Here is a 25452-nt window from a genome sequence, read left to right on the forward strand (position 1 = left end):
ATAACATGAGTAGCTCTCTGTGACTTTCATTTTTAAAAAGTAGCTCTCAAATGAGAAAAGGTTGGAGACCCTTGTACTACAGGAACGTTAATAAAAAAAGTTATTATCGTTTGCATCCACTAGAGGGACACAGTGATCCGGTTTCAGAAATAAAGTGACATCACTGATGTTTACAGAGTTTATTTATGCAAAATGTAGTCAACATTTGGCAAAACTGTATTTTTATGGCTGCAATTCATGAAAACAGACACATACGAATTGCTACTAAATGGTACAACAAAGCAATAAAAACATTTTATTTAGTCATTTATGGACCGAGAAAATTGCATTTAAGCAGGAGATGATTGTGCCAAAACGCTTCAAGTGCAATTTTTGGAAATGAAGTGCAAAGTTTTGGGGGGGGAACAAAGTTTTCTGGGCAAAGTGCTGGAGAATGTCAATAAAACAGCAATTCAGATATTAAAAAGTACACACACACACTCCATCATTCAGTGCAATTAAAAATCACATTCCCCTAATTTCAAAAACACACGTTTACATAAATGTCACATAAATACAGTATTCTTTAAGTTTAGCATTTAATAACGTTTCTTATAAGACATATATATTTTTAACCTCTTAACTGTCACCGCTGGTGGGACGCCTGGTGCTCTTTTTTTGATCGCCTTTTTTTCGTGTCATATATTTTAGTAATTATCATAAATTAGGTATCATTTGAAAGCTTACGAACTCAAAATTCATCCTGTGAAAACCGTTTTGAAATCGGACATTGTGTTACCATGGAAACGTTACTCTAAATGATTCTAGCGGGCTCCTCCCCCTAGTGGGGGGTGTCATGTTTCATATTACAACAATTATTTTAACTACTTTATATTCAAAATCTTTTCCAATCTTGACAAAACACATATTGTCGGAAAGCTCCGAGTCTCAAGGGTCCATATTTGGTGACCGTTTTGTGATGGAAGTGATATTTGGACAGAAATGTACAGGAAAATGCATCAAATAAACAATCAATGGAATTTGAATGACACCCGGTGGCTATTTTTGGTACAGCACCCTAAACAAAATCTCATGGGGACTTTAATTTTTGTGATATCAACTTCAAATTTGGAACACAACTTGGTTAGACATATGGCTTTGATTTTAGATTAATTTTAGAGTACATTTTTCTTTGTAAAATATATATTTTGTATGAAATAAAAAATATTTAGTACAGTATTTTTCATTTACAGTAAATTTAAACTTCCATAACTTTTTCATACTTTCATATTTGAAATATTTTTCATACACCAGAACCAATGAATTGCTTTCACTTCAGCAATAATCTACAGAGTGTCGTCTTTAAAACGAGACCAAACTTAGGTTCCAAAGCATTCTTGAATTACAGCCCTTTAAGTTTGGAGTGCATTTTCATGCGTAATTACAAAAAGGGGGGTGACAGTTAAAGGGTTAAAAGCTCCCAATATTCTTCATTGCTGGATATAAATTATTGCATTATTGCATTATTGCATTATTTGCCTCTTGTTTAAGTTAAGTTTTAAATAAATCAATAAATACCAGGATCTTGGAAGTGAGTGAAGCAGCATTGCTGGACTCTTTTAGTTTGTGTCAGACGCTGCATGGGAACATGTTCCCAAAACACTCCGTCTCTGGAATGTAAACATTATAAAGCAAAAGTAACGAGTGTATGATTATCATCTGCGGCCCTATCATCAGGTGTTTGGTGGTGTTGCGTCACTGTTGGAGTATTTGGTTGTTCCTGAGCTCGATGCGGGACACCATGGTGGCCACGAGCTTCTCCAGCTGCCTGGCTCTCATCTCCCCCGTCCGCAGGACCTCCTCGTGATTGGCTTTCTTCTCACTGTCATAATCCATCACCGACTGATTGGTGATCAGGGACAGAGCGAAGACTTTCATTCCGCAGTGACGCGCCACGATCACCTCATGAACGGTGCTCATCCCTGAAGACACACACACACACACACACACTCATGTCTGGTTCACTATCTTTATAAGGACTCTTCATAGACATAATGGTATGGGATAGTTCACCTAAAAACGAAAATGTGATGTTTTTCTGCTTACCCCTAAGGCATCCAAGATGTAGGTGTCTTCGTTTCTTCAGTAGAACACAAATGAAGATTTTTAACTCCAACCGTTGCTGTGTGTCACTCATATAATGCTTGTCAATGGGGTCTAATTCTGTGAGAGTAAAAAAAACATGGACAGACAACTTCAAATTAAACTCGTGACGACACATTGATGTCTTAAGACACCAAACGACCGGTTTCTGAGAGAAACCCAACGGTATTTATGCAAATATATCCCCTCATATCAGACGAACGCTTCAGCTCTGCAGACTGCCTTCACTTCCCGTAGATGAGGTCAAAATTACAGCCGGGTCATAGATGTATATACATAGATCCTAATTCGAGCGATCCACGCCATGTTCCACGCAGGCACTAATGAGGATTCTATGTATATATCTATGACCCGGCTGTAGTTTTGACCTCACCTACGGGAAGTGATGTCCGTCTGCAGAGCTGAAGCGTTCGTCTGATATGAGGGGATATATTTGCATAAATACCGTTGGGTTTCTCTCAGAAACCGGTCGTTTCGTGTCTTAAGACATCAATGTGTCGTCACGAGTTTAATTTGAAGTTGTCTGTCCATGTTTTTTTTACTCTAATAGAATTAGACCCCATTGACAAGCATTATATGAGTGACACACAGCAACGGTTGAGTTAAAAATCTTCATTTGTGTTCCACTGAAGAAACGAAGACACCTACATCTCTGATGCCTTAGGGGTAAGCAGAAAAACATCACATTTTCGTTTTTGGGTGAACTATCCCTTTAAAGTAGGGTTTACCAGGACACACACACTCTCTCTCTCTAACACACACACACATGTTTGTTTTTGTGAAATGTGAGGACATTCCATAGGCGTAATGGTTTTTATACCGTACAAACCGTATTTTCTATCCCCTCACACTGCCCCTAAACCTACCCATCACACACACACACACACACACACACACACACACACACACACACACACACACACTGCCCCTAAACCTACCCCTCACAGGAGACTGTGCAGTTCACTTTCTGTGAAAAAAACCTTGTTCTGTGTGATTTATAAGCATTTTGAAAAGTGAGGACATGGGGAACGTCCTCATATTTCACCCTCTTTTTGTAATACCCATGTAATTATACACATTTGTGTCCTGATATTTCACAAAAACATGCCCACACACACACACACACACACACTCTCACACTCACTCACTCACATATATAGAAGCTCTCGCAAAGTATGTTACAAACCAAGTGTAGTATCTTCTATATAGTGTGTGTAAAGACTCACCCACAGCGTCGGCCCCGAGGGAGCGGAGCATTCTGCATTCAGCGATCGTCTCGTAGGACGGGCCGCCCAGAACGCTGTACACGCCCTCCTGCATGAAGCCGGAGAAGCCCAGATCCGCCGCCACCTCATGCGCCAGCTGCTGCAGATCCCGGTCATACACATCCGACATACACGGGAACCGGGTGCCGAACCTGCGGATGAGCAGAGGAGCAAATCAACATCAGCAAACTGGAGAATTCATCAGAACAACTTCTGTCACTCACATGAGATCCACCAATAGCAAACCACAACCATCCAATCAATTCCCCACAGACACAATCAAGCAACACAACGAAATGAAGCCACAACGCAACGAAATCAAGCCACAACATGGCTTGTGTTGATTTCGTTGTGTTGTGGCTTGTTTTCGTTGTGTTGTGGATTTATTTCGTTGTGTTATGGCTTGATTTCGTTGTGTTGTGGATTTATTTTGTTGTGTTATGGCTTGATTTCGTTGTGTTGTGGCTTGATTTCGTTGTGTTGTAGATTTATTTTGTTGTGTTATGGCTTGATTTCGTTGTGTTGTGGCTTCATTTCGTTGTGTTGTGGATTTATTTCGCTGTGTTATGGCTTGATTTCGTTGTGTTGTGGATTTATGTGGATTTATTTTGTTGTGTTATGGCTTGATTTCGTTGTGTTGTGGATTTATTTTGTTGTGTTATGGCTTGATTTCGTTGTGTTGTGGCTTGATTTCGTTGTGTTGTAGATTTATTTTGTTGTGTTATGGCTTGATTTCGTTGTGTTGTGGCTTCATTTCGTTGTGTTGTGGATTTATTTTGTTGTGTTATGGCTTGATTTCGTTGTGTTGTGGCTTGATTTCATTGTGTTGTGGATTTATTTAGTTGTGTTATGGCTTGATATCGTTGCGTTGTGGCTTGATTTCGTTGTGTTGTGGCTTGATTTCGTTGTGTTGTGGATTTATTTAGTTGTGTTATGGCTTGATTTCGTTGCGTTGTGGCTTCATTTCGTTGTGTTGTAGATTTATTTTGTTGTGTTATGGCTTGATTTCGTTGCGTTGTGGCTTGATTTCGTTGTGTTGTGGCTTGATTTCGTTGTGTTGTGGATTTATTTAGTTGTGTTATGGCTTGATTTCGTTGTGTTGTGGCTTGATTTCGTTGTGTTGTGGCTTGATTTCGTTGTGTTGTGGATTTATTTAGTTGTGTTATGGCTTGATTTCGTTGCGTTGTGGCTTCATTTCGTTGTGTTGTAGATTTATTTTGTTGTGTTATGGCTTGATTTCGTTGCGTTGTGGCTTGATTTCGTTGTGTTGTGGCTTGATTTCGTTGTGTTGTGGATTTATTTAGTTGTGTTATGGCTTGATTTCGTTGTGTTGTGGCTTGATTTCGTTGTGTTGTGGCTTGATTTCGTTGTGTTGTGGATTTATTTAGTTGTGTTATGGCTTGATTTCGTTGCGTTGTGGCTTCATTTCGTTGTGTTGTAGATTTATTTCGTTGTGTTGTGGCTTGATTTCATTGTGTTGTGGATTTATTTAGTTGTGTTATGGCTTGATTTCGTTGCGTTGTGGCTTGATTTCGTTGTGTTGTGGCTTGATTTCGTTGTGTTGTGGATTTATTTAGTTGTGTTATGGCTTATTTCGTTGCGTTGTGGCTTCATTTCGTTGTGTTGTGGATTTATTTTGTTGTGTTATGGCTTGATTTCGTTGTGTTGTGGCTTCATTTCGTTGTGTTTTGGATTTATTTTGTTATGTTATGGCTTGATTTCGTTGTGTTATGGCTTGATTTCGTTGTGTTATGGCTTGATTTCGTTGTGTTGAGGATTTATTTCGTTGTGTTATGGCTTGATTTCGTTGTGTTGTGGCTTGATTTCGTTGTGTTGTGTCTTGATTTCATTGTGTTGTGGCTTGATTTCGTTGTGTTATGGCTTGATTTCGTTGTGTTGTGGCTTCATTTCGTTGTGTTGTGGATTTATTTTGTTGTGTTATGGCTTGATTTCGTTGTGTTGTGGCTTCATTTCGTTGTGTTTTGGATTTATTTTGTTGTGTTATGGCTTGATTTCGTTGTGTTATGGCTTCATTTCGTTGTGTTGTGGCTTCATTCCGTTGTGTTGTTGATTTATTTAGTTGTGTTATGGCTTGATTTCGTTGTGTTGTGGCTTGATTTCGTTGTGTTGTGGATTTATTTAGTTGTGTTATGGCTTGATTTCGTTGCGTTGTGGCTTCATTTCGTTGTGTTGTGGATTTATTTTGTTGTGTTATGGCTTGATTTCGTTGTGTTGTGGCTTCATTTCGTTGTGTTTTGGATTTATTTTGTTATGTTATGGCTTGATTTCGTTGTGTTATGGCTTGATTTCGTTGTGTTATGGCTTGATTTCGTTGTGTTGAGGATTTATTTAGTTGTGTTATGGCTTGATTTCGTTGTGTTGTGGCTTCATTTCGTTGTGTTGTGGATTTATTTCGTTGTGTTGTGGCTTCATTTCGTTGTGTTTTGGATTTATTTTGTTGTGTTATGGCTTGATTTCGTTGTGTTATGGCTTGATTTCGTTGTGTTGTGGCTTCATTCCGTTGTGTTGTTGATTTATTTAGTTGTGTTATGGCTTGATTTCGTTGTGTTGTGGCTTCATTTCGTTGTGTTGTGGATTTATTTAGTTGTGTTATGGCTTGATTTCGTTGTGTTGTGGCTTCATTCCGTTGTGTTGTTGATTTATTTTGTTGTGTTATGGCTTGATTTCGTTGTGTTGTGGCTTGATTTCGTTGTGTTGTGGATTTATTTCGTTGTGTTATGGCTTGATTTCGTTGTGTTGTGGCTTCATTCCGTTGTGTTGTAGATTTATTTTGTTGTGTTATGGCTTGATTTCGTTGTGTTGTGGCTTGATTTCGTTGTGTTGTGGATTTATTTCGTTGTGTTATGGCTTGATTTCGTTGTGTTGTGGCTTGATTTCATTGTGTTGTGGCTTGATTTCGTTGTGTTGTGGTTTCATTTCGTTGTGTTGTAGATTTATTTTGTTGTGTTGTGGCTTCATTTCGTTGTGTTGTGGATTTATTTCGTTGTGTTATGGCTTGATTTCGTTGTGTTGTGGCTTCATTCCGTTGTGTTGTAGATTTATTTTGTTGTGTTATGGCTTGATTTCGTTGTGTTGTGGCTTGATTTCGTTGTGTTGTGGATTTATTTCGTTGTGTTATGGCTTGATTTCGTTGTGTTGTGGCTTGATTTCGTTGTGTTGTGGCTTGATTTCGTTGTGTTGTGGTTTCATTTCGTTGTGTTGTAGATTTATTTTGTTGTGTTGTGGCTTGATTTCGTTGTGTTGTGGCTTGATTTCGTTGTGTTGTGGTTTCATTTCGTTGTGTTGTAGATTTATTTTGTTGTGTTGTGGCTTGATTTCGTTGTGTTGTGGCTTGATTTCGTTGTGTTGTGCACTACTGGGCCACCGTACTCTGGCATTGTTTAGTTGTAAAATATCTTCCTCACAAGGGCATCAAATCATCATCAGACACACACACACACACACTGAATACAGACCAGCACAATCTCACCTCTCGTCGTTCGGTCCCACTAACGGATTGTTTCCAGCGAATCCGGGAATATTGATGTGATCTTTTATAATCATGACGTCGCCCACACTGTATTCCTGGTTCAGTCCGCCAGCGGCGTTGGTCATGAGAACCGTCTCCACGCCCAAGAGCTTGAAGACCCGGATGGGCATGGTGGTCTGCCAATCACAGAACACCAACCAATCACAATCAGCGCATTAATAATCTCTGAAAATCATGATAACACGTCATATTTAATCTCAAAATCAATGCAAATATGTATTGCACAGAGAACATGTACAGTTTTTGCATTTTGGCAGAATTTTTAAGACCAATTAAAGGATCCAATATATCGAAATTATCGAAATATCGCAAATGTACATATCGCAATATGCATTTCGCAAGGGCACGCAATATCTGAATGATTTTAATAGGCTATTTCAACATTGTGAAAATTGTACGTTTTAGGTCAATGCATAGCAGAGAATAGACTGTGTAACCTTTGTAGCTTTATCATGTATCAGTGTATATTTAATTCATGTGAAGACTACTGTTTTTAGTTCTAATTTATAATAACAAAGATAAATTAAAATAACAAAAATAATCGTCCACCCCTAGTTCAGGTGTCTTTGTTTACCTGGATGTTCTTGATGCTAAGTTTTAGTTTGATATAGCTATATATTACCAAGTCAAGCAAAGAGTTTTTGGTATTTAAATAGTGGCATTACAATTTTCGTTTGTTTACACTGATGTTAAAATGATGTTGTCACATTTGTGACATCAATTTTGCTGGTCATTTTCAGAAGTTGCAGCGATGCTTTCTTTTCCCAGAAAGAATGTGAAACACATAAATGGTATCATTCTCAGTTTTTAAATAATTGTTTTAATATTATTTAAATAGATTTTACACACTTAAAGCAATATCGTATCGCATATTGCATATTGCATTATTTAACAAGGATATCGCATATCGCATTTTTCTTCAATATCGCACAGCCCTAAAATGAACCTAGGGGTTATTAACACATGGTTACCGAGTAGATCGTTCTCTGCGATGCGTTTTCATGAAAATCGAATGTAAAGAGTTTTATCTCTAAAAACAGATTAGCTTATAACGCTAGTATATAGTATTTTGTTCCTGTTAAAATTTCATTCGTTTTCGTTCCATGAACCGGTTAAGAGCCCTGATTCCGCGTATTAATTATTATAATGAGGAATATTGTGATGTGTCAGTTTCCGGGAAGAAAACTCAAGATGGAGGCGTTTCAGGAGAAACACTGACACTGAAATAGAGAAGAGCTTTTTCATGCTCAAACATCAACATCACACACTTTGTACATGGAAAAAGCTGCGGCTGAACCGGAGAGGCAGCTGAGATGATTATTTAACGCTGAGGTGCAAAGTTTGTGTTGCATTAATAAAGACACTGTAAAGGTGCCACTGATATTTACACTGAGCAAACACATGAGCAGCAGCTGTTAGTTGTTGTTCCCAGGCCTTGAGGATTGATTTAGTTCCTCCCGAGCTAACAGGGAACGCAGAACATCTCAAAGTTATGAACAAACGTTCTTCCAGTGATATTAATAGAACGTTCGCTCAAAGTTATCTGGTCTTTAATAATGTTCTCAAAACAGAAACTCTATCATTTTTTTTCTGAAAAGCTTTATTTCATTTAATGTTTTTTTATGTTACTACTTGTTTCTGAACATTTAGAGAACATTTAAACGTAACATTCCCATAATGTTTGAAAACTGATAAAAATTATGGCAAGCCATTTAGCTTAAAATGTTCCCAGCGTTACTCGCTGTATAATTGCATTTTTACTAGTAAGATTTAAATTAGAGAGCTCTACAAATTAATTTTTACTAGTATGAATTACAACTAGAGCTCTCTATTTACTAGTAAAAAACATTCAAGATATGTATAATTGCAGAACGCTGTTATTGAATTTTAGAGCTCATTAATTGGAATTCTTACTAGTAAAAATTTGATTATAAAGCTCTCTTACTGGAATTCTTGAATTCTTACTAGTAAAAATTGAATTAGAACTCTATAATTAGAAGTCTTACTAGTAAAAATTTGATTATAAAGCTCTCAAACTGGAATTCTTGAATTATTACTACTAAAATTGGATTAGAGAACTCAATAATTGGAATTCTTACTAGTAAAAATTGGATTATAAAGCTCTCTAACTGGAATTCTTAAATCATTACTTGTAAAATTGGATTAGAGAACTCCATAATTGGAATTCTTACTAGTAAAAATTGTATTAGAGAACTCTATAATTAGAATTCTTACTAGTAAAAATTGGATTAGAGAACTCTATAACTGGAATTCTTACTAGTAAAAATTGGATTAGAGAACTCTATAATTGGAATTCTTACTAGTAAAAATTGGATTAGAGAATTCTATAATTGGAATTCTTACTAGTAAAAAATTGGATTAGAGAACTCTATAATTGGAATTCTTACTAGTAAAAATTGGATTAGAGAATTCTATAATTGGAATTCTTACTAGTAAAAAAATGGATTAGAGAACTCTATAATTGGAATTCTTACTAGTAAAAAATTGGATTAGAGAATTCTATAATTGGAATTCTTACTAGTAAAAATTGGATTAGAGAACTCTATAATTGGAATTCTTACTAGTAAAAATTGGATTAGAGAACTCTATAATTGGAATTCTTACTAGTAAAAATTGGATTAGAGAACTCTATAATTGGAATTCTTACTAGTAAAAATTGGATTAGAGAACTCTATAATTGGAATTCTTACTAGTAAAAAATTGGATTAGAGAACTCTATAATTGGAATTCTTACTAGTAAAAAATTGGATTAGAGAATTCTATAATTGGAATTCTTACTAGTAAAAAATTGGATTAGAGAACTCTATAATTGGAATTCTTACTAGTAAAAATTGGATTAGAGAACTCTATAATTGGAATTCTTACTAGTAAAAATTGGATTAGAAAACTATAATTAGAATTCTTACTAGTAAAAATTGGATTAAAACTCTATAATTAGAATTCTTACTAGTAAAAATTGGATTATAAAGCTCTCTAACTGGAATTCTTGAATCATTACTTGTAAAATTGGATTAGAGAACTCCATAATTGGAATTCTTACTAGTAAAAATTGGATTAGAGAACTCTATAATTAGAATTCTTAATAGTAAAAATTGGATTAGAGAACTCTATAACTGGAATTCTTACTAGTAAAAATTGGATTAGAGAACTCTATAACTGGAATTCTTACTAGTAAAAATTGGATTAGAGAACTCTATAATTGGAATTCTTACTAGTAAAAATTGGATTAGAGAACTCTATAATTGGAATTCTTACTAGTAAAAATTGGATTAGAGAACTCTATAATTGGAATTCTTACTAGTAAAAATTGGATTAGAGAACTCTATAATTAGAATTCTTACTAGTAAAAAATTTATTATAAAGCTCTCAAACTGGAATTCTTGAATTATTACTACTAAAATTGGATTAGAGAACTCAATAATTGGAATTCTTACTAGTAAAAATTGGATTAGAGAATTCTATAATTGGAATTCTTACTAGTAAAAAATTGGATTAGAGAACTCTATAATTGGAATTCTTACTAGTAAAAAATTGGATTAGAGAACTCTATAATTGGAATTCTTACTAGTAAAAATTGGATTAGAGAATTCTATAATTGGAATTCTTACTAGTAAAAATTTGATTAGAGAATTCTATAATTGGAATTCTTACTAGTAAAAATTGGATTAGAGAACTCTATAATTGGAATTCTTAATAGTAAAAATTGGATTAGAGAACTCTATAATTGGAATTCTTACTAGTAAAAATTGGATTAGAAAACTATTATTAGAATTCTTACTAGTAAAAATTTGATTAAAACTCTATAATTAGAATTCTTACTAGTAAAACTTTAATTAGACAACTATAATTAGAATTCTTACTAGTAAAAATTGGATTATAAAGCTCTCTAACTGGAATTCTTGAATCATTACTAGTAAAATTGGATTAGAGAACTCCATAATTGGAATTCTTACTAGTAAAAATTGGATTAGAGAATTCTATAATTGGAATTCTTACTAGTAAAAATTGGATTAGAGAACTCTATAATTGGAATTCTTACTAGTAAAAATTGGATTAGAGAATTCTATAATTGGAATTCTTACTAGTAAAATTTGGATTAGAGAAGTCTATAACTGGAATTCTTACTAGTAAAAATTGGATTAGAGAATTCTATAATTGGAATTCTTACTAGTCAAAATTTGATTAGAGAATTCTATAATTGGAATTCTTACTAGTAAAATTTGGATTAGAGAAGTCTATAACTGGAATCCTTACTAGTAAAAATTGGATTAGAGAATTCTATAATTGGAATTCTTACTAGTAAAATTTGGATTAGAGAAGTCTATAACTGGAATTCTTACTAGTAAAAATTGGATTAGAGAACTCTATAATTGGAATTCTTACTAGTAAAAATTGGATTAGAGAACTCTATAATTGGAATTCTTAATAGTAAAAATTGGATTAGAGAACTCTATAATTGGAATTCTTACTAGTAAAAATTGGATTAGAAAACTATAATTAGAATTCTTACTAGTAAAAATTTTATTAAAACTCTATAATTAGAATTCTTACTGGTAAAAATTTAATTAGACAACTATACTTAGAATTCTTACTAGTAAAAATTGGATTATAAAGCTCTCTAACTGGAATTCTTGAATCATTACTAGTAAAATTGGATTAGAGAACTCCATAATTGGAATTCTTACTAGTAAAAATTGGATTAGAGAATTCTATAATTGGAATTCTTACTAGTAAAAATTGGACTAGAGAACTCTATAATTGGAATTCTTACTAGTAAAAATTGGATTAGAGAAGTCTATAATTGGAATTATTACTAGTAAAAGTTGGATTGAGAATTCTATAATTGGAATTATTACTATTAAAATTTGGATTAGAGAACTCTATAATTGAAATTCTTACTAGTAAAAATTGGATTAGAAAACTATAATTAGAATTCTTACTAGTAAAAATTGAATTAGAAAACTATAATTAGAATTCTTACTAGTAAAAATTGGATTATAAAGCTCTCTAACCGGAATTCTTGAATCATTACTAGTAAAATTGGATTAGAACTCTATAATTGGAATTCTTACTAGTAAAAATTGGATTAGAGAACTCTATAATTGGAATTCTTACTAGTAAAAATTGGATTAGAAAACTCTATGATTAGAATTCTTACTAGTAAAAATTGGATTAGAATTCTATAATTAGAATTCTTACTAGTAAAAATTGGATTAGAGAACTCTATAATTGGAATTCTTACTAGTAAAAATTGGATTAGAAAACTCTATGATTAGAATTCTTACTAGTAAAAATTGGATTAGAATTCTATAATTAGAATTCTTACTAGTAAAAATTGGATTAGAAAACTATAATTGGAATTCTTACTAGTAAAAATTCGATTCAAAAACTCTATAATTAGAATTCTTACTAGTAAAAATTGGATTAGAGAATTCTATAATTGGAATTCTTACTAGTAAAAATTCGATTAGAGAACTCTATAATTAGAATTCTTACTAGTAAGAATGTTTCCTTAACATTCGTTAAACCCAAAAACATTTTTAAAACATTTGATAAAACTGCACATTCATAAATAATGTTCATAGAGCTGCTGTTCTAGTGTGATAATCACAAGCATGTCCACTCACCTTTTGAATGCTGTATCCTTCATAGAGGTGAAACCTTCCCTGCATGCAAACGCACGGCTTTCCTTTAAGGGTGCCAAACACCAGATTTCCAGCATGGCCTTGCACTGCAGAACCTGGCAGAATAACAGCAGTCAGTCATTACAGCGCCTGGGACATCACACCTGAAAGCAGGTATATTAGTCTGAGCTCACCAGTGCTCTGAGGGAAGTTTGGGATGTCGGCATAGCTGATGACCAGCTGATCTTTCAGCATTTCTGCCAGTCCGCCGAGCCCAGAGCCGCACACGATCCCCAGAAGGGGGCGCACCGGAACCTGAGCCAACAGCCAATCAGCTGTGGCCTTGCAATCCTCATAACTGCACATACAGGAGAGAAACAATCATTGAACCTTTTTCTAAGAATTCTCAAATAAATGTTCACTAACTGTATTATTTATATATTATTTTATTAAATAACATTTTTTAATGTAATATTAATGTTCATCTATCATTAGATTTACTTGAGAACACTCTAAAAAAGCTGGGTCAAAACAACCCAAGTTGGGTTGAAAATGGACAAACTCAGCCAATGGGTTGTTTTAACCCAGCGTTTGGGTTGTTTGAGCCCAGCGAATGGGTTGTTTTAACTCTGCGGTTGGGTTGTTTTAACCCAGCGTTTGGGTTGTTTGAGTCCAGCGAATGGGTTGTTTTAACTCAGCGGTTGGGTTGTTTTAACCCAGCGGTTGGGTTGTTGCGATTGGGTTGTTTTAGCCCAGCGGTTGGGTTGTTTTAACTCGGCGGTTGGGTTGTTTTAACCCAGCGGTTGGGTTGTTGCGATTGGGTTGTTTTAGCCCAGCGGTTGGGTTGTTTTAACTCAGCAGTTGGGTTGTTTTAGCCCAGAAATTGGGTTGTTTTAACTCAGCGGTTGGGTTGTTTTAACCCAGCTAATGGGTTGTTTTAGCGTTGTTTTAGCCCAGCGAATGGGTTGTTTTAACCCAGCAATTGGGTTGTTGTGATTGGGTTGTTTTAGCCCAGCGATTGGGTTGTTTAACTCAGCGGTTGGGTTGTTTTAACCCAGCGATTGGGTTGTTGTGATTGGGTTGTTTTAGCCCAGCGAATGGGTTGTTTTAACCCAGCGGTTGGGTTGTTTTAACCCAGGGATTGGGTTGTTGTGATTGGGTTGTTTTAGCCCAGCGATTGGGTTGTTTAACTCAGCGGTTGGGTTGTTGCAATTGGGTTGTTTTAGCCCAGCGGTTGGGTTGTTTTAACTCTGTGATTGGGTTTTTTTAACCCAGCGAATGGGTTGTTTTACCCCAGTGAATGGGTTGTTTTAGCCCAGCGAATGAGTTGTTTTAGCACAGCGAATGGGTTGTTTTAACCCAATGATTGGGTTGTTTTAACTCAGCGATTGGGTTGTTTTAACCCAGCTATCGGGTTATTTTAACCCAGCAATTGGGTTGTTTTAAGCACTCATTTAACCCAACCGCTGGGTTAAAACAACCCAATTGGTTGTTTCTAACCCAGCATTTTTTAGAGTGAATGTGTAGGATATATTTTCTTACCCTACTAACAAATGTTATTTCGTAACTTAAGCTTCACTAAATTGTGTTTAATGCTCAAACAAAAACAGCAATGTTTTCAAATCCACCTACGAACGCCTTATATGGACTTAGATACTTTACTCTCCTAAACATTATGTCTAAAATAATAGCCGTCTGAATGAAGGCTGGGAGTCATTCTGTCTGCCTTCTTTCAACAAATCATACAGTCAGACGGGCTCAAGTTACATCTGAGTTTAATGTGATGAGATCAAAAAGACCACAAAATACCGCATTATACTGATGAACGATTCTTTTAATGAAGACTCACTCATGGAAACTCCCCGAATCAGTCACTGAATCATCTTCTGATATGACTCACCTCACACTTCTTTACTGAATGTAGTTTCCGAGTCTGACTGTCCCCATAATAAACCACGTGCATTTAATGACGCATATTTGCAAAGCAGTTACATCAGCAAACTAAACGTACAATTTGTTTGAGAATGTCCTACAGATGCACTTCTGCCATCACTCCTCATCATCAGTGAGAGGGAGAGCGGGTCTCAGACTCAGAGGACTCTGGATTTTGATTCACAAATTTGAGCGTGACTGCAAACATGATATTGCTTTAACAAACATTCAATATATATATTGTTTAAAAACGTTATCCTCAACATGATTTATGCATTTGTAATTTACCAATTCAGATGCATCTTCTGTACCACCTCTGCAGTGCAAAGATGAATTTTGTTGTTTGTTTGGTAACAGCTCTATATAGTGCCTTATTCTAATTATATTTATTATAAGTCGTTTATTATGAGTTATAAGTCATTTCTCAGGTGGTAATGAGGATCTCTATGAATTTAAAGAGTGCTGGACTGGTCTTGGTCATATCGTGGTCTCGGATTAGGTGGTCTTGACTACACTCTAAAAAATGCTGGGTTAAAAACAACCCAAGTTGGGTTGAATATGGACAAACCCAGCAATTGGGTTGTTTTAACTAAACAGCCAAATCGCTGGGCTAAAACAACCCAATCGGTGGGTTAAAACAACCCAATCGGTTGGCTAAAACAACCCAATCGGTGGGCTAAAACAACCCAATCGCTGACTTAAAACAACTCAACCGGTGGACTAAAACAACCCAATCGCTGTGTTAAAACAACCCAATCGCTGACTTAAAACAACTCAACCGGTGGGCTAAAACAACCCAATCGCTGGGTTAAAACAACCCAATCGCTGACTTAAAACAACTCAACCGCTGGACTAAAACAACCCAATCGCTGTGTTAAAACAACCCAATCGCTGTGTTAAAACAACCCAATCGCTGGGTTAAAACAACTCAACCGCTGGACTAAAACAACCCAATCGCTGGACTAAAACAACCCAATCGCTGGACTAAAACAACCCAATCGCTGGACTAAAACAACCCAATCGCTGGGTTAAAACAACCCAATCGCTGGGTTAAAACAACCCAATCGCTGACTTAAAACAACTCAACCGCTGGACTAAAACAACCCAATCGCTGGGTTAAAACAACCCAATCGCTGGGTTAAAACAACCCAATCGCTGGGTTAAAACAACTCAACCACTGAGCTAAAACAACCCAATCGCTGGGTTAAAACAACCCAATCGCTGACTTAAAACAACTCAACTGCTGGACTAAAACAACCCAATCGCTGGGTTAAAACAACCCAATCGCTGACTTAAAACAACTCAACCGCTGGACTAAAACAACCCAATCGCTGGGTTAAAACAACCCAATCGCTGACTTAAAACAACTCAACTGCTGGACTAAAACAACCCAATCACTGGGTTAAAACAACTCAACCACTGAGCTAAAACAACCCAATCGCTGGGTTAAAACAACCCAATCGCTGGGTTAAAACAACTCAACCACTGGACTAAAACAACCCAATCGCTGGGTTAAAACAACCCAATCGCTGGGTTAAAACAACCGAATCGCTGACTTAAAACAACTCAACCGCTGGACTAAAACAACCCAATCGCTGGGTTAAAACAACCCAATCGCTGACTTAAAACAACTCAACTGCTGGACTAAAACAACCCAATCACTGGGTTAAAACAACTCAACCACTGAGCTAAAACAACCCAATCGCTGGGTTAAAACAACCCAATCGCTGGGTTAAAACAACTCAACCACTGGACTAAAACAACCCAATCGCTGGGTTAAAACAACCCAATCGCGGACTTAAAACAACTCAACCGCTGGACTAAAACAACCCAATCGCTGGGTTAAAACAACCCAATCGCTGGGTTAAAATAACTCAACCGCTGGGTTAAAACAACCCAATCACTGGGTTAAAACAACCCAATCGCTGACTTAAAACAACTCAACCGCTGGACTAAAACAACCCAATCGCTGGGTTAAAACAACCCAATCGCTGACTTAAAACAACTCAACCGCTGGACTAAAACAACCCAATCGCTGGGTTAAAATAACCCAATCGCTGGGTTAAAACAACCCAATCGCTGGGTTAAACAACCCAATCGCTGGGTTAAAATAACTCAACCGCTGGACTAAAACAACCCAATCGTTGGGTTAAAACAACCCAATCGCTGGGTTAAAATAACTCAACCGCTGGACTAAAACAACCCAATCGCTGGGTTAAAACAACCCAATCGCTGACTTAAAACAACTCAACCGCTGGACTAAAACAACCTAATCACTGGGTTAAAACAACCCAATCGCTGACTTAAAACAACTCAACCGCTGGACTAAAACAACCCAATGGCTGGGTTAAAACAACCCAATCGCTGGGTTAAAACAACTCAACCGCTGGACTAAAACAACCCAATCGCTGGGTTAAAACAACCCAATCGCTGACTTAAAACAACTCAACCACTGGACTAAAACAACCCAATCGCTGGGTTAAAACAACCCAATCGCTGACTTAAAACAACTCAACCGCTGGACTAAAACAACCCAATCGCTGACTTAAAACAACTTAACCGCTGGACTAAAACAACCCAATCGCTGACTTAAAACAACTCAACCGCTGGACTAAAACAACCCAATCGCTGACTTAAAACAACCCAAACGCTGGGCTAAAATAACCCAACCACTGAGTTAAAACAACCCAATCGCTGACTTAAAACAACTCAACCGCTGGGCTAAAATAACCCAACCACTGAGTTAAAACAACCCAATCGCTGACTTAAAACAACTCAACCGCTGGACTAAAACAACCTAATCACTGGGTTAAAACAACCCAATCGCTGACTTAAAACAACTCAACCGCTGGACTAAAACAACCCAATGGCTGGGTTAAAACAACCCAATCGCTGGGTTAAAACAACTCAACCGCTGGACTAAAACAACCCAATCGCTGGGTTAAAACAACCCAATCGCTGACTTAAAACAACTCAACCACTGGACTAAAACAACCCAATCGCTGGGTTAAAACAACCCAATCGCTGACTTAAAACAACTCAACCGCTGGACTAAAACAACCCAATCGCTGACTTAAAACAACTTAACCGCTGGACTAAAACAACCCAATCGCTGACTTAAAACAACTCAACCGCTGGACTAAAACAACCCAATCGCTGACTTAAAACAACCCAAACGCTGGGCTAAAATAACCCAACCACTGAGTTAAAACAACCCAATCGCTGACTTAAAACAACTCAACCGCTGGGCTAAAATGACCCAACCACTGAGTTAAAACAACCCAATCGCTGGGTTAGTCAATTTTCAACCCAACTTGGGTTGTTTTTAACCCAGTGTCTTTTTTTAGAGTGTAAATACAATATTATGTTTACAAAATTAGAAAGCTGTAAAATGTGTTTCTACTTGTAAACATTTTCATATTTTATTTACCTTATAAGTTTGTCACTAATCTATTTTATTATTGTATTTATGTCTTACTCTGTTTATTCAATGCACCCCGACTGTTTTTATATCCGTATTTCTTAAAAAAAAAAAAAAAAAAAAAACACTGGGATTAACCCGGCTCTTCTGCTGTTAGATCCGCTTTAAAGAACCATCTCAACAGATAAAAGATTATAATAATATCACATTTGACTAGTTTTACATAAACACAAAAAAAACGGAGATGAAAAATTAACTTCAGTAGGAAATGTACTTTTGCTGTGGTTAAATAAATGTTCAGTGATATCTTCCATAGCTTTATTTTATTTTGGCTCAATTTTTCCTCTATATAGTGTTGGCATGGCAACTATACAGTAAATTCGTCATCCTGGCATGTGTGGAAAGTTTTAAACCATTACAGTTAACCGCGTTAGTTTGTGCCCGCTCTCTCCTACGCGATGAAGCGCGCGCATCAGATTCAATACTCGTGCCCGTGCATCTCGACAACAATAACTGCACTTTTCACCATTCACGATCTTACATCATGCATTATATCTAATTGTCCGATCTTTGTACAGTCTCTGTTTATGTAAATCATAAACAGATCATGAAGTGTGTGTGTGTGTGTGTGTGTGTGTGTGTTTGTGTGTTAAACCTGCTCAACAGGTTTCAGCGCAACCCGTTTGTTAAAGTTAATTCTTAAACTCATTGTAATAAATAAATAATAAAACGCTGCGTACATCATGTCTAGTCGGATGTATGACGCAGTAGATGACGCAACAGACCGCGCGCGCGTTCCACACATAACGTGGCTATATTTATAACGCGACGCTACAATAACACATCACGACATTATAACACTCTTTTCTTATCTAAACTGTTGTAAAAGCATGAGCTCACCTTGTAGTTGAATCAGGAAACATGTCGAGGAGTTTCTGCGAGTCTGGAGAAGAGAATGAATGTTTAGTGAGTGTCCTGTTAGAGTCTTTTATATGGCTCTAAGTGTGCGTGGGAATGACCTCGTGAAAGACATTTCCTCCCACATCAGTTTCTCTATTCATGCGCGGCGCGCGCGCTCATTGGCTGCGGCGCGCGGGTGTGACTGATGATGCGCGTTTCCTGAACGCGATGTGGCGCACTTCTACAAAAGAGAAAGGGCACGACATGTCCAAAGTGCTTCTAGAAAACCACATTTCACAATCATTAAGAGCAAGTTTACCCATAAACAAAAAACATATGATTATGTTGACTGAAGTTTAGAGACATTGAATAAAAAGGATAACTATTGCAGTGTAAATTGCAATAAAAGGCGGTACATGAGGAAATGGTTAAAATGTCCATGTGAAGGGTGTGGTGTTTAATAGTGTCTTGTTTTGTGTGTGTGTGTGTGTGTGTGTGTATACCGTCTGCTGTAGAAGAGGGTTAACCTGAAGGATCTCATACATGTCCTCCAAAGCCGGTGATCCTCTCGGCTGTTTTCACCCGATTGTTCCCTTATTCTGACTTTATTATAATATATTTTTTTACATTTATATTGTTTATATATTAAAGGATTGATGAATTGAGAAATCAACTTTCCTTTGAGCCTTTAATATATAAAAGTTAATCGTGATATAAGAATATCCTGTAAGTTTCAGAGCTGAAAACGTCCTTGTTAGTCAAAGAAAAGCTTTTATTGACACCAGGCCCAGAAAACGAGAGATCTCAGAATATGTCGACCACTGATGTCATAGGACGCAGAAGCACCGCCTTAAGCCCCGCCCACCGGCTAGTGGAGCTAAACGGGTCGCGATACTGAGCAATAAACATGCGGTTCCAGATCACGTGCATAAGACATTACGCGTTTGTTCGCTTCATTTCACCGCGGATTCGTTTGTAAACAAAACACAGGTGGAGACTGATTTGCAGACATATTGAGATTAAAACACAATGCTGTGCTTCTGGATCCGACAGGAACGCTGCAACACACTTATGTGAGTAACACATGTTTTTATATGTGTTAGTATTGCATTGTTACAGATCGTTTGATATCTATTGATTACAAACCTCAGCACGCGGTCACAGGCTGGAAAAGCTGTTATTGGTTCATTCGTGATCAGACCCGGACTTGTGACGCCAGTGCTCGCAAAGCCCAACGTCCCGGGGCTATGTGCTTTTCAGACGGGCTATCACCGGCCTGTCGACTGGCTATAGTGAGCGCGCGTGTGTGTGTGTACGGTTCGCGGTTATATTCACTGATGATCGGGCCGGCCAAGTAATACAAAAATAACATTCCAATCAGTCGCTGGTGATGAGAGATGAATCATTGTGTTCGTTTGATAAATATATTTTTCGAGTCCTGTGAGCGTTTCTTCAGACGCTTTCAAAACAATCCCCACATGGACTGAGAAGAGCTGAAGGCTGTCATCCTTCCTCCCCCGCCTCCAGCCTCAGCTCCACCTCGACCTGTCATCCTTCCTCCCCCGCCTCCAGCCTCAGCTCCACCTCGACCTGTCATCCTTCCTCCCCTGCCTCCAGCCTCAGCTCCACCTCGACCTGTCATCCTTCCTCCCCCGCCTCCAGCCTCAGCTCCACCTCGACCTGTCATCCTTCCTCCCCCGCCTCCAGCCTCAGTTCCACCTCGACCTGTCATCCTTCCTCCCCTGCCTCCAGCCTCAGTTCCACCTCGACCTGTCATCCTTCCTCCCCTGCCTCCAGCCTCAGTTCCACCTCGACCTGTCATTCTTCCTCCCCCGCCTCCAGCCTCAGCTCCACCTCGACCTGTCATCCTTCCTCCCCCGCCTCCAACCTCAGCTCCACCTCGACCTGTCATCCTTCCTCCCCCGCCTCCAGCCTCAGCTCCACCTCGACCTGTCATCCTTCCTCCCCCGCCTCCAGCCTCAGCTCCACCTCGACCTGTCATCCTTCCTCCCCTGCCTCCAGCCTCAGTTCCACCTCGACCTGTCATCCTTCCTCCCCCGGCTCCAGCCTCAGCTCCACCTCAACCTGTCATCCTCCCCCCCGCCTCCAGCCTCAGCTCCACCTCGACCTGTCATCCTTCCTCCCCCCGCATCCAGCCTCAGCTCCACCTCAACCTGTCATCCTCCCCCCCGCCTCCAGCCTCAGCTCCACCTCGACCTGTCATCCTTCCTCCCCCCGCATCCAGCCTCAGCTCCACCTCAACCTGTCATCCTCCCCCCCGCCTCCAGCCTCAGCTCCACCTCGACCTGTCATCCTTCCTCCCCCCGCATCCAGCCTCAGCTCCACCTCGACCTGTCATCCTTCCTCTCACGCCTCTAGCCTCAGCTCCACCTCGACCTGTCATCCTTCCTCCCCAGCATCCAGCCTCAGCTCCACCTCGACCTGTCATCCTTCCTCCCCCCGCATCCAGCCTCAGCTCCACCTCGACCTGTCATCCTTCCTCCCCCCGCATCCAGCCTCAGCTCCACCTCGACCTGTCATCCTTCCTCTCACGCCTCCAGCCTCAGCTCCACCTCAACCTGTCATCCTTCCTCCCCCCGCATCCAGCCTCAGCTCCACCTCGACCTGTCATCCTTCCTCTCACGCCTCTAGCCTCAGCTCCACCTCGACCTGTCATCCTTCCTCCCCCGGCTCCAGCCTCAGCTCCACCTCGACCTGTCATCCTTCCTCCCCCGCCTCCAGCCTCAGCTCCACCTCGACCTGTCATCCTTCCTCCCCCGCCTCCAGCCTCAGCTCCACCTCGACCTGTCATCCTTCCTCCCCCCGCATCCAGCCTCAGCTCCACCTCGACCTGTCATCCTTCCTCCCCCCGCATCCATCCTCAGCTCCACCTCGACCTGTCATCCTTCCTCTCACGCCTCCAGCCTCAGCTCCACCTCGACCTGTCATCCTTCCTCCCCCCGCATCCAGCCTCAGCTCCACCTCGACCTGTCATCCTTCCTCTCACGCCTCTAGCCTCAGCTCCACCTCGACCTGTCATCCTTCCTCCCCCGCCTCCAGCCTCAGCTCCACCTCGACCTGTCATCCTTCCTCCCCCGTATCCAGCCTCAGCTCCACCTCGACCTGTCATCCTTCCTCCCCCCGCATCCAGCCTCAGCTCCACCTCGACCTGTCATCCTTCCTCTCACGCCTCCAGCCTCAGCTCCACCTCAACCTGTCATCCTTCCTCCCCCCGCATCCAGCCTCAGCTCCACCTCGACCTGTCATCCTTCCTCTCACGCCTCTAGCCTCAGCTCCACCTCGACCTGTCATCCTTCCTCCCCCGGCTCCAGCCTCAGCTCCACCTCGACCTGTCATCCTTCCTCCCCCGCCTCCAGCCTCAGCTCCACCTCGACCTGTCATCCTTCCTCCCCCGCCTCCAGCCTCAGCTCCACCTCGACCTGTCATCCTTCCTCCCCCCGCATCCAGCCTCAGCTCCACCTCGACCTGTCATCCTTCCTCTCACGCCTCTAGCCTCAGCTCCACCTTGACCTGTCATCCCTCCAGCCTCAGCTCCACCTCGACCTGTCATCCTTCCTCCCCCGCCTCCAGCCTCAGCTCCACCTCGACCTGTCATCCTTCCTCCCCCGCCTCCAGCCTCAGCTCCACCTCGACCTGTCATCCTTCCTCCCCCGCCTCCAGCCTCAGCTCCACCTCAACCTGTCACTCATCCTCCCCCCCGCCTCCAGCCTCAGCTCCACCTCGACCTGTCATCCTTCCTCCCCCCGCATCCAGCCTCAGCTCCACCTCGAACTGTCATCCTTCCTCCCCCCGCATCCAGCCTCAGCTCCACCTCGACCTGTCATCCTTCCTCTCACGCCTCTAGCCTCAGCTCCACCTCGACCTGTCATCCTTCCTCCCCCCGCATCCAGCCTCAGCTCCACCTCGACCTGTCATCCTTCCTCCCCCCGCATCCAGCCTCAGCTCCACCTCGACCTGTCATCCTTCCTCCCCCCGCATCCAGCCTCAGCTCCACCTCGACCTGTCATCCTTCCTCTCACGCCTCCAGCCTCAGCTCCACCTCGACCTGTCATCCTTCCTCCCCCCGCATCCAGCCTCAGCTCCACCTCGACCTGTCATCCTTCCTCTCACGCCTCTAGCCTCAGCTCCACCTCGACCTGTCATCCTTCCTCCCCCGGCTCCAGCCTCAGCTCCACCTCGACCTGTCATCCTTCCTCCCCCGCCTCCAGCCTCAGCTCCACCTCGACCTGTCATCCTTCCTCCCCCGCCTCCAGCCTCAGCTCCACCTCGACCTGTCATCCTTCCTCCCCCCGCATCCAGCCTCAGCTCCACCTCGACCTGTCATCCTTCCTCCCCCCGCATCCAGCCTCAGCTCCACCTCGACCTGTCATCCTTCCTCTCACGCCTCCAGCCTCAGCTCCACCTCGACCTGTCATCCTTCCTCCCCCCGCATCCAGCCTCAGCTCCACCTCGACCTGTCATCCTTCCTCTCACGCATCCAGCCTCAGCTCCACCTCGACCTGTCATCCTTCCTCTCACGCCTCTAGCCTCAGCTCCACCTCGACCTGTCATCCTTCCTCCCCCGGCTCCAGCCTCAGCTCCACCTCGATCTGTCATCCTTCCTCCCCCCGCATCCAGCCTCAGCTCCACCTCGACCTGTCATCCGTCCTCTCACGCCTCCAGCCTCAGCTCCACCTCGACCTGTCATCCTTCCTCCCCCCGCATCCAGCCTCAGCTCCACCTCGACCTGTCATCCTTCCTCTCACGCCTCTAGCCTCAGCTCCACCTCGACCTGTCATCCTTCCTCCCCCGGCTCCAGCCTCAGCTCCACCTCGACCTGTCATCCTTCCTCCCCCGCCTCCAGCCTCAGCTCCACCTCGACCTGTCATCCTTCCTCCCCCGCCTCCAGCCTCAGCTCCACCTCGACCTGTCATCCTTCCTCCCCCCGCATCCAGCCTCAGCTCCACCTCGACCTGTCATCCTTCCTCTCACGCCTCTAGCCTCAGCTCCACCTTGACCTGTCATCCTTCCTCCCCCGCCTCCAGCCTCAGCTCCACCTCGACATGTCATCCTTCCTCCCCCGCCTCCAGCCTCAGCTCCACCTCGACCTGTCATCCTTCCTCCCCCGCCTCCAGCCTCAGCTCCACCTCGACCTGTCATCCTTCCTCCCCCGCCTCCAGCCTCAGCTCCACCTCGACCTGTCATCCTTCCTCCCACGCCTCCAGCCTCAGCTCCACCTCGACCTGTCATCCTTCCTCCCCCCGCCTCCAGCCTCAGCTCCACCTCGACCTGTCACCCCCCCCCCCCGCCTCCAGCCTCAGCTCCACCTCGACCTGTCATCCTTCCTCCCCCACCTCCAGCCTCAGCTCCACCTCGACCTGTCATCCTTCCTCCCCCGCCTCCAGCTTCAGCTCCACCTCGACCTGTCATCCTTCCTCCCCCCGCATCCAGCCTCAGCTCCACCTCGACCTGTCATCCTTCCTCTCACGCCTCCAGCCTCAGCTCCACCTCGACCTGTCATCCTTCCTCCCCCCGCATCCAGCCTCAGCTCCACCTCGACCTGTCATCCTTCCTCTCACGCCTCTAGCCTCAGCTCCACCTCGACCTGTCATCCTTCCTCCCCCGGCTCCAGCCTCAGCTCCACCTCGATCTGTCATCCTTCCTCCCCCGGCTCCAGCCTCAGCTCCACCTCGACCTGTCATCCTTCCTCCCCCGGCTCCAGCCTCAGCTCCACCTCGATCTGTCATCCTTCCTCCCCCGGCTCCAGCCTCAGCTCCACCTCGACCTGTCATCCTTCCTCCCCCGCCTCCAGCTTCAGATTGTGGTTGTGGCTCAGTCGCGGCCGAGGTCTACGGTCTCTCTCCACACCATCGGTTTTCCAGCCCTCCATCATCGCCATCGCTTCCAGTCGTCCCCAAAGTGACTTCGTACATCACTCCATGTTTGCATATGTGTGTGTATAAGAGTTTGTTTGAGTTCATGTGGGCAAGTTTTTGTGAAATATCAGGACACAAATGTGTATAATGACATGGGTATTACAAAAAGAGGGTGAAATATGAGGACGTTCCCTATATCCTCACTTTTCAAAATGCTTATAAATCACAAATCACAGAATGAGGTTTTTTTCACAGAAAGTAAACTGTGCAGTCTCCTGTGATGGGTAGGTTTAGGGGCAGGGGCAGTGTGTGTGTATGTGTGTGTGTGTGTGTGTTTGTGTGTGTGTGAGAGAGTGTGTTATTTGGCCCTAAACAGAGACTACACAACAGCAGAATACCTGAGCACGTCAGAGACCTGAGGAAACTGAGGAAAAACATGATGAGGTACAGACTGAGTGACCACAGTCTGATAGAGAGCAGGTTATGCCTGTACACACACACACACACACACACACACACACACACACACACACACACACACACACACACACACACACACACACACACACACACACACACACACACACAAGGTACAGACTGAGAGACCACAGCCTGGCTTAGAGAAGGCCAGATACAGACAGAACTGGCTGCCCAGAGAGAGCAAGGAGAAATAGAAACAGAGCCGCACTTCATAATCACTTCATAACCACCTGCCCTAATT

At 41.8% G+C, this 25452-nt stretch overlaps 2 protein-coding genes across 4 annotated transcripts in view; one reads left to right on the top strand and one right to left on the bottom strand.

Annotated features, from left to right (window-relative positions):
* Positions 1–25452, top strand: part of kcnj10b (potassium inwardly rectifying channel subfamily J member 10b) — a 71170-nt gene that overhangs the window by 3097 nt on the left and 42621 nt on the right. The window contains exon 1 of one of the 3 annotated variants that reach the window (XM_079819723.1): positions 12656–12776. The exons of 1 other annotated variant lie outside the window; for it this stretch is intronic. The gene's annotated coding sequence lies outside the window, so the exon portion shown is untranslated. Of the gene's footprint in view, positions 1–12655; positions 12777–25071; positions 25176–25452 lie in introns of those variants that run through there. One more of the 3 variants, XM_079819722.1, reaches the window with a different exon arrangement.
* pnp5b (purine nucleoside phosphorylase 5b) lies at positions 165–19020 on the bottom strand. Its single transcript, XM_079819724.1, has 7 exons — positions 18975–19020; positions 18856–18898; positions 12797–12960; positions 12606–12718; positions 6898–7073; positions 3369–3559; positions 165–1961 (listed from the first exon to the last, which is right to left on the bottom strand). The coding sequence occupies exons 2-7, from the start codon at positions 18876–18878 to the stop codon at positions 1735–1737; spliced, it is 894 nt and encodes a 297-aa protein (XP_079675850.1). The 5' UTR covers positions 18879–18898; positions 18975–19020; the 3' UTR covers positions 165–1734.

Source organism: Gobio gobio (genome assembly GCF_949357685.1).
Source record: "Gobio gobio genome assembly, chromosome: 6".
Taxonomy (NCBI): Eukaryota; Metazoa; Chordata; class Actinopteri; order Cypriniformes; family Gobionidae; genus Gobio; species Gobio gobio.

Bases quoted from the DNA above. Each gene is read 5' to 3' on its own strand.
- pnp5b (XM_079819724.1), bottom strand. From the start codon at position 18,878: ATGTTTCCTGATTCAACTACAAG. The intron at 12,719-12,796 runs GTGAGCTCAGAC...TTATTCTGCCAG, and splicing joins AAACTTCCCTCAGAGCACTG to GTTCTGCAGTGCAAGGCCAT. The intron at 7,074-12,605 runs GTGAGTGGACAT...TGTGATTGGCAG, and splicing joins AAGGATACAGCATTCAAAAG to ACCACCATGCCCATCCGGGT.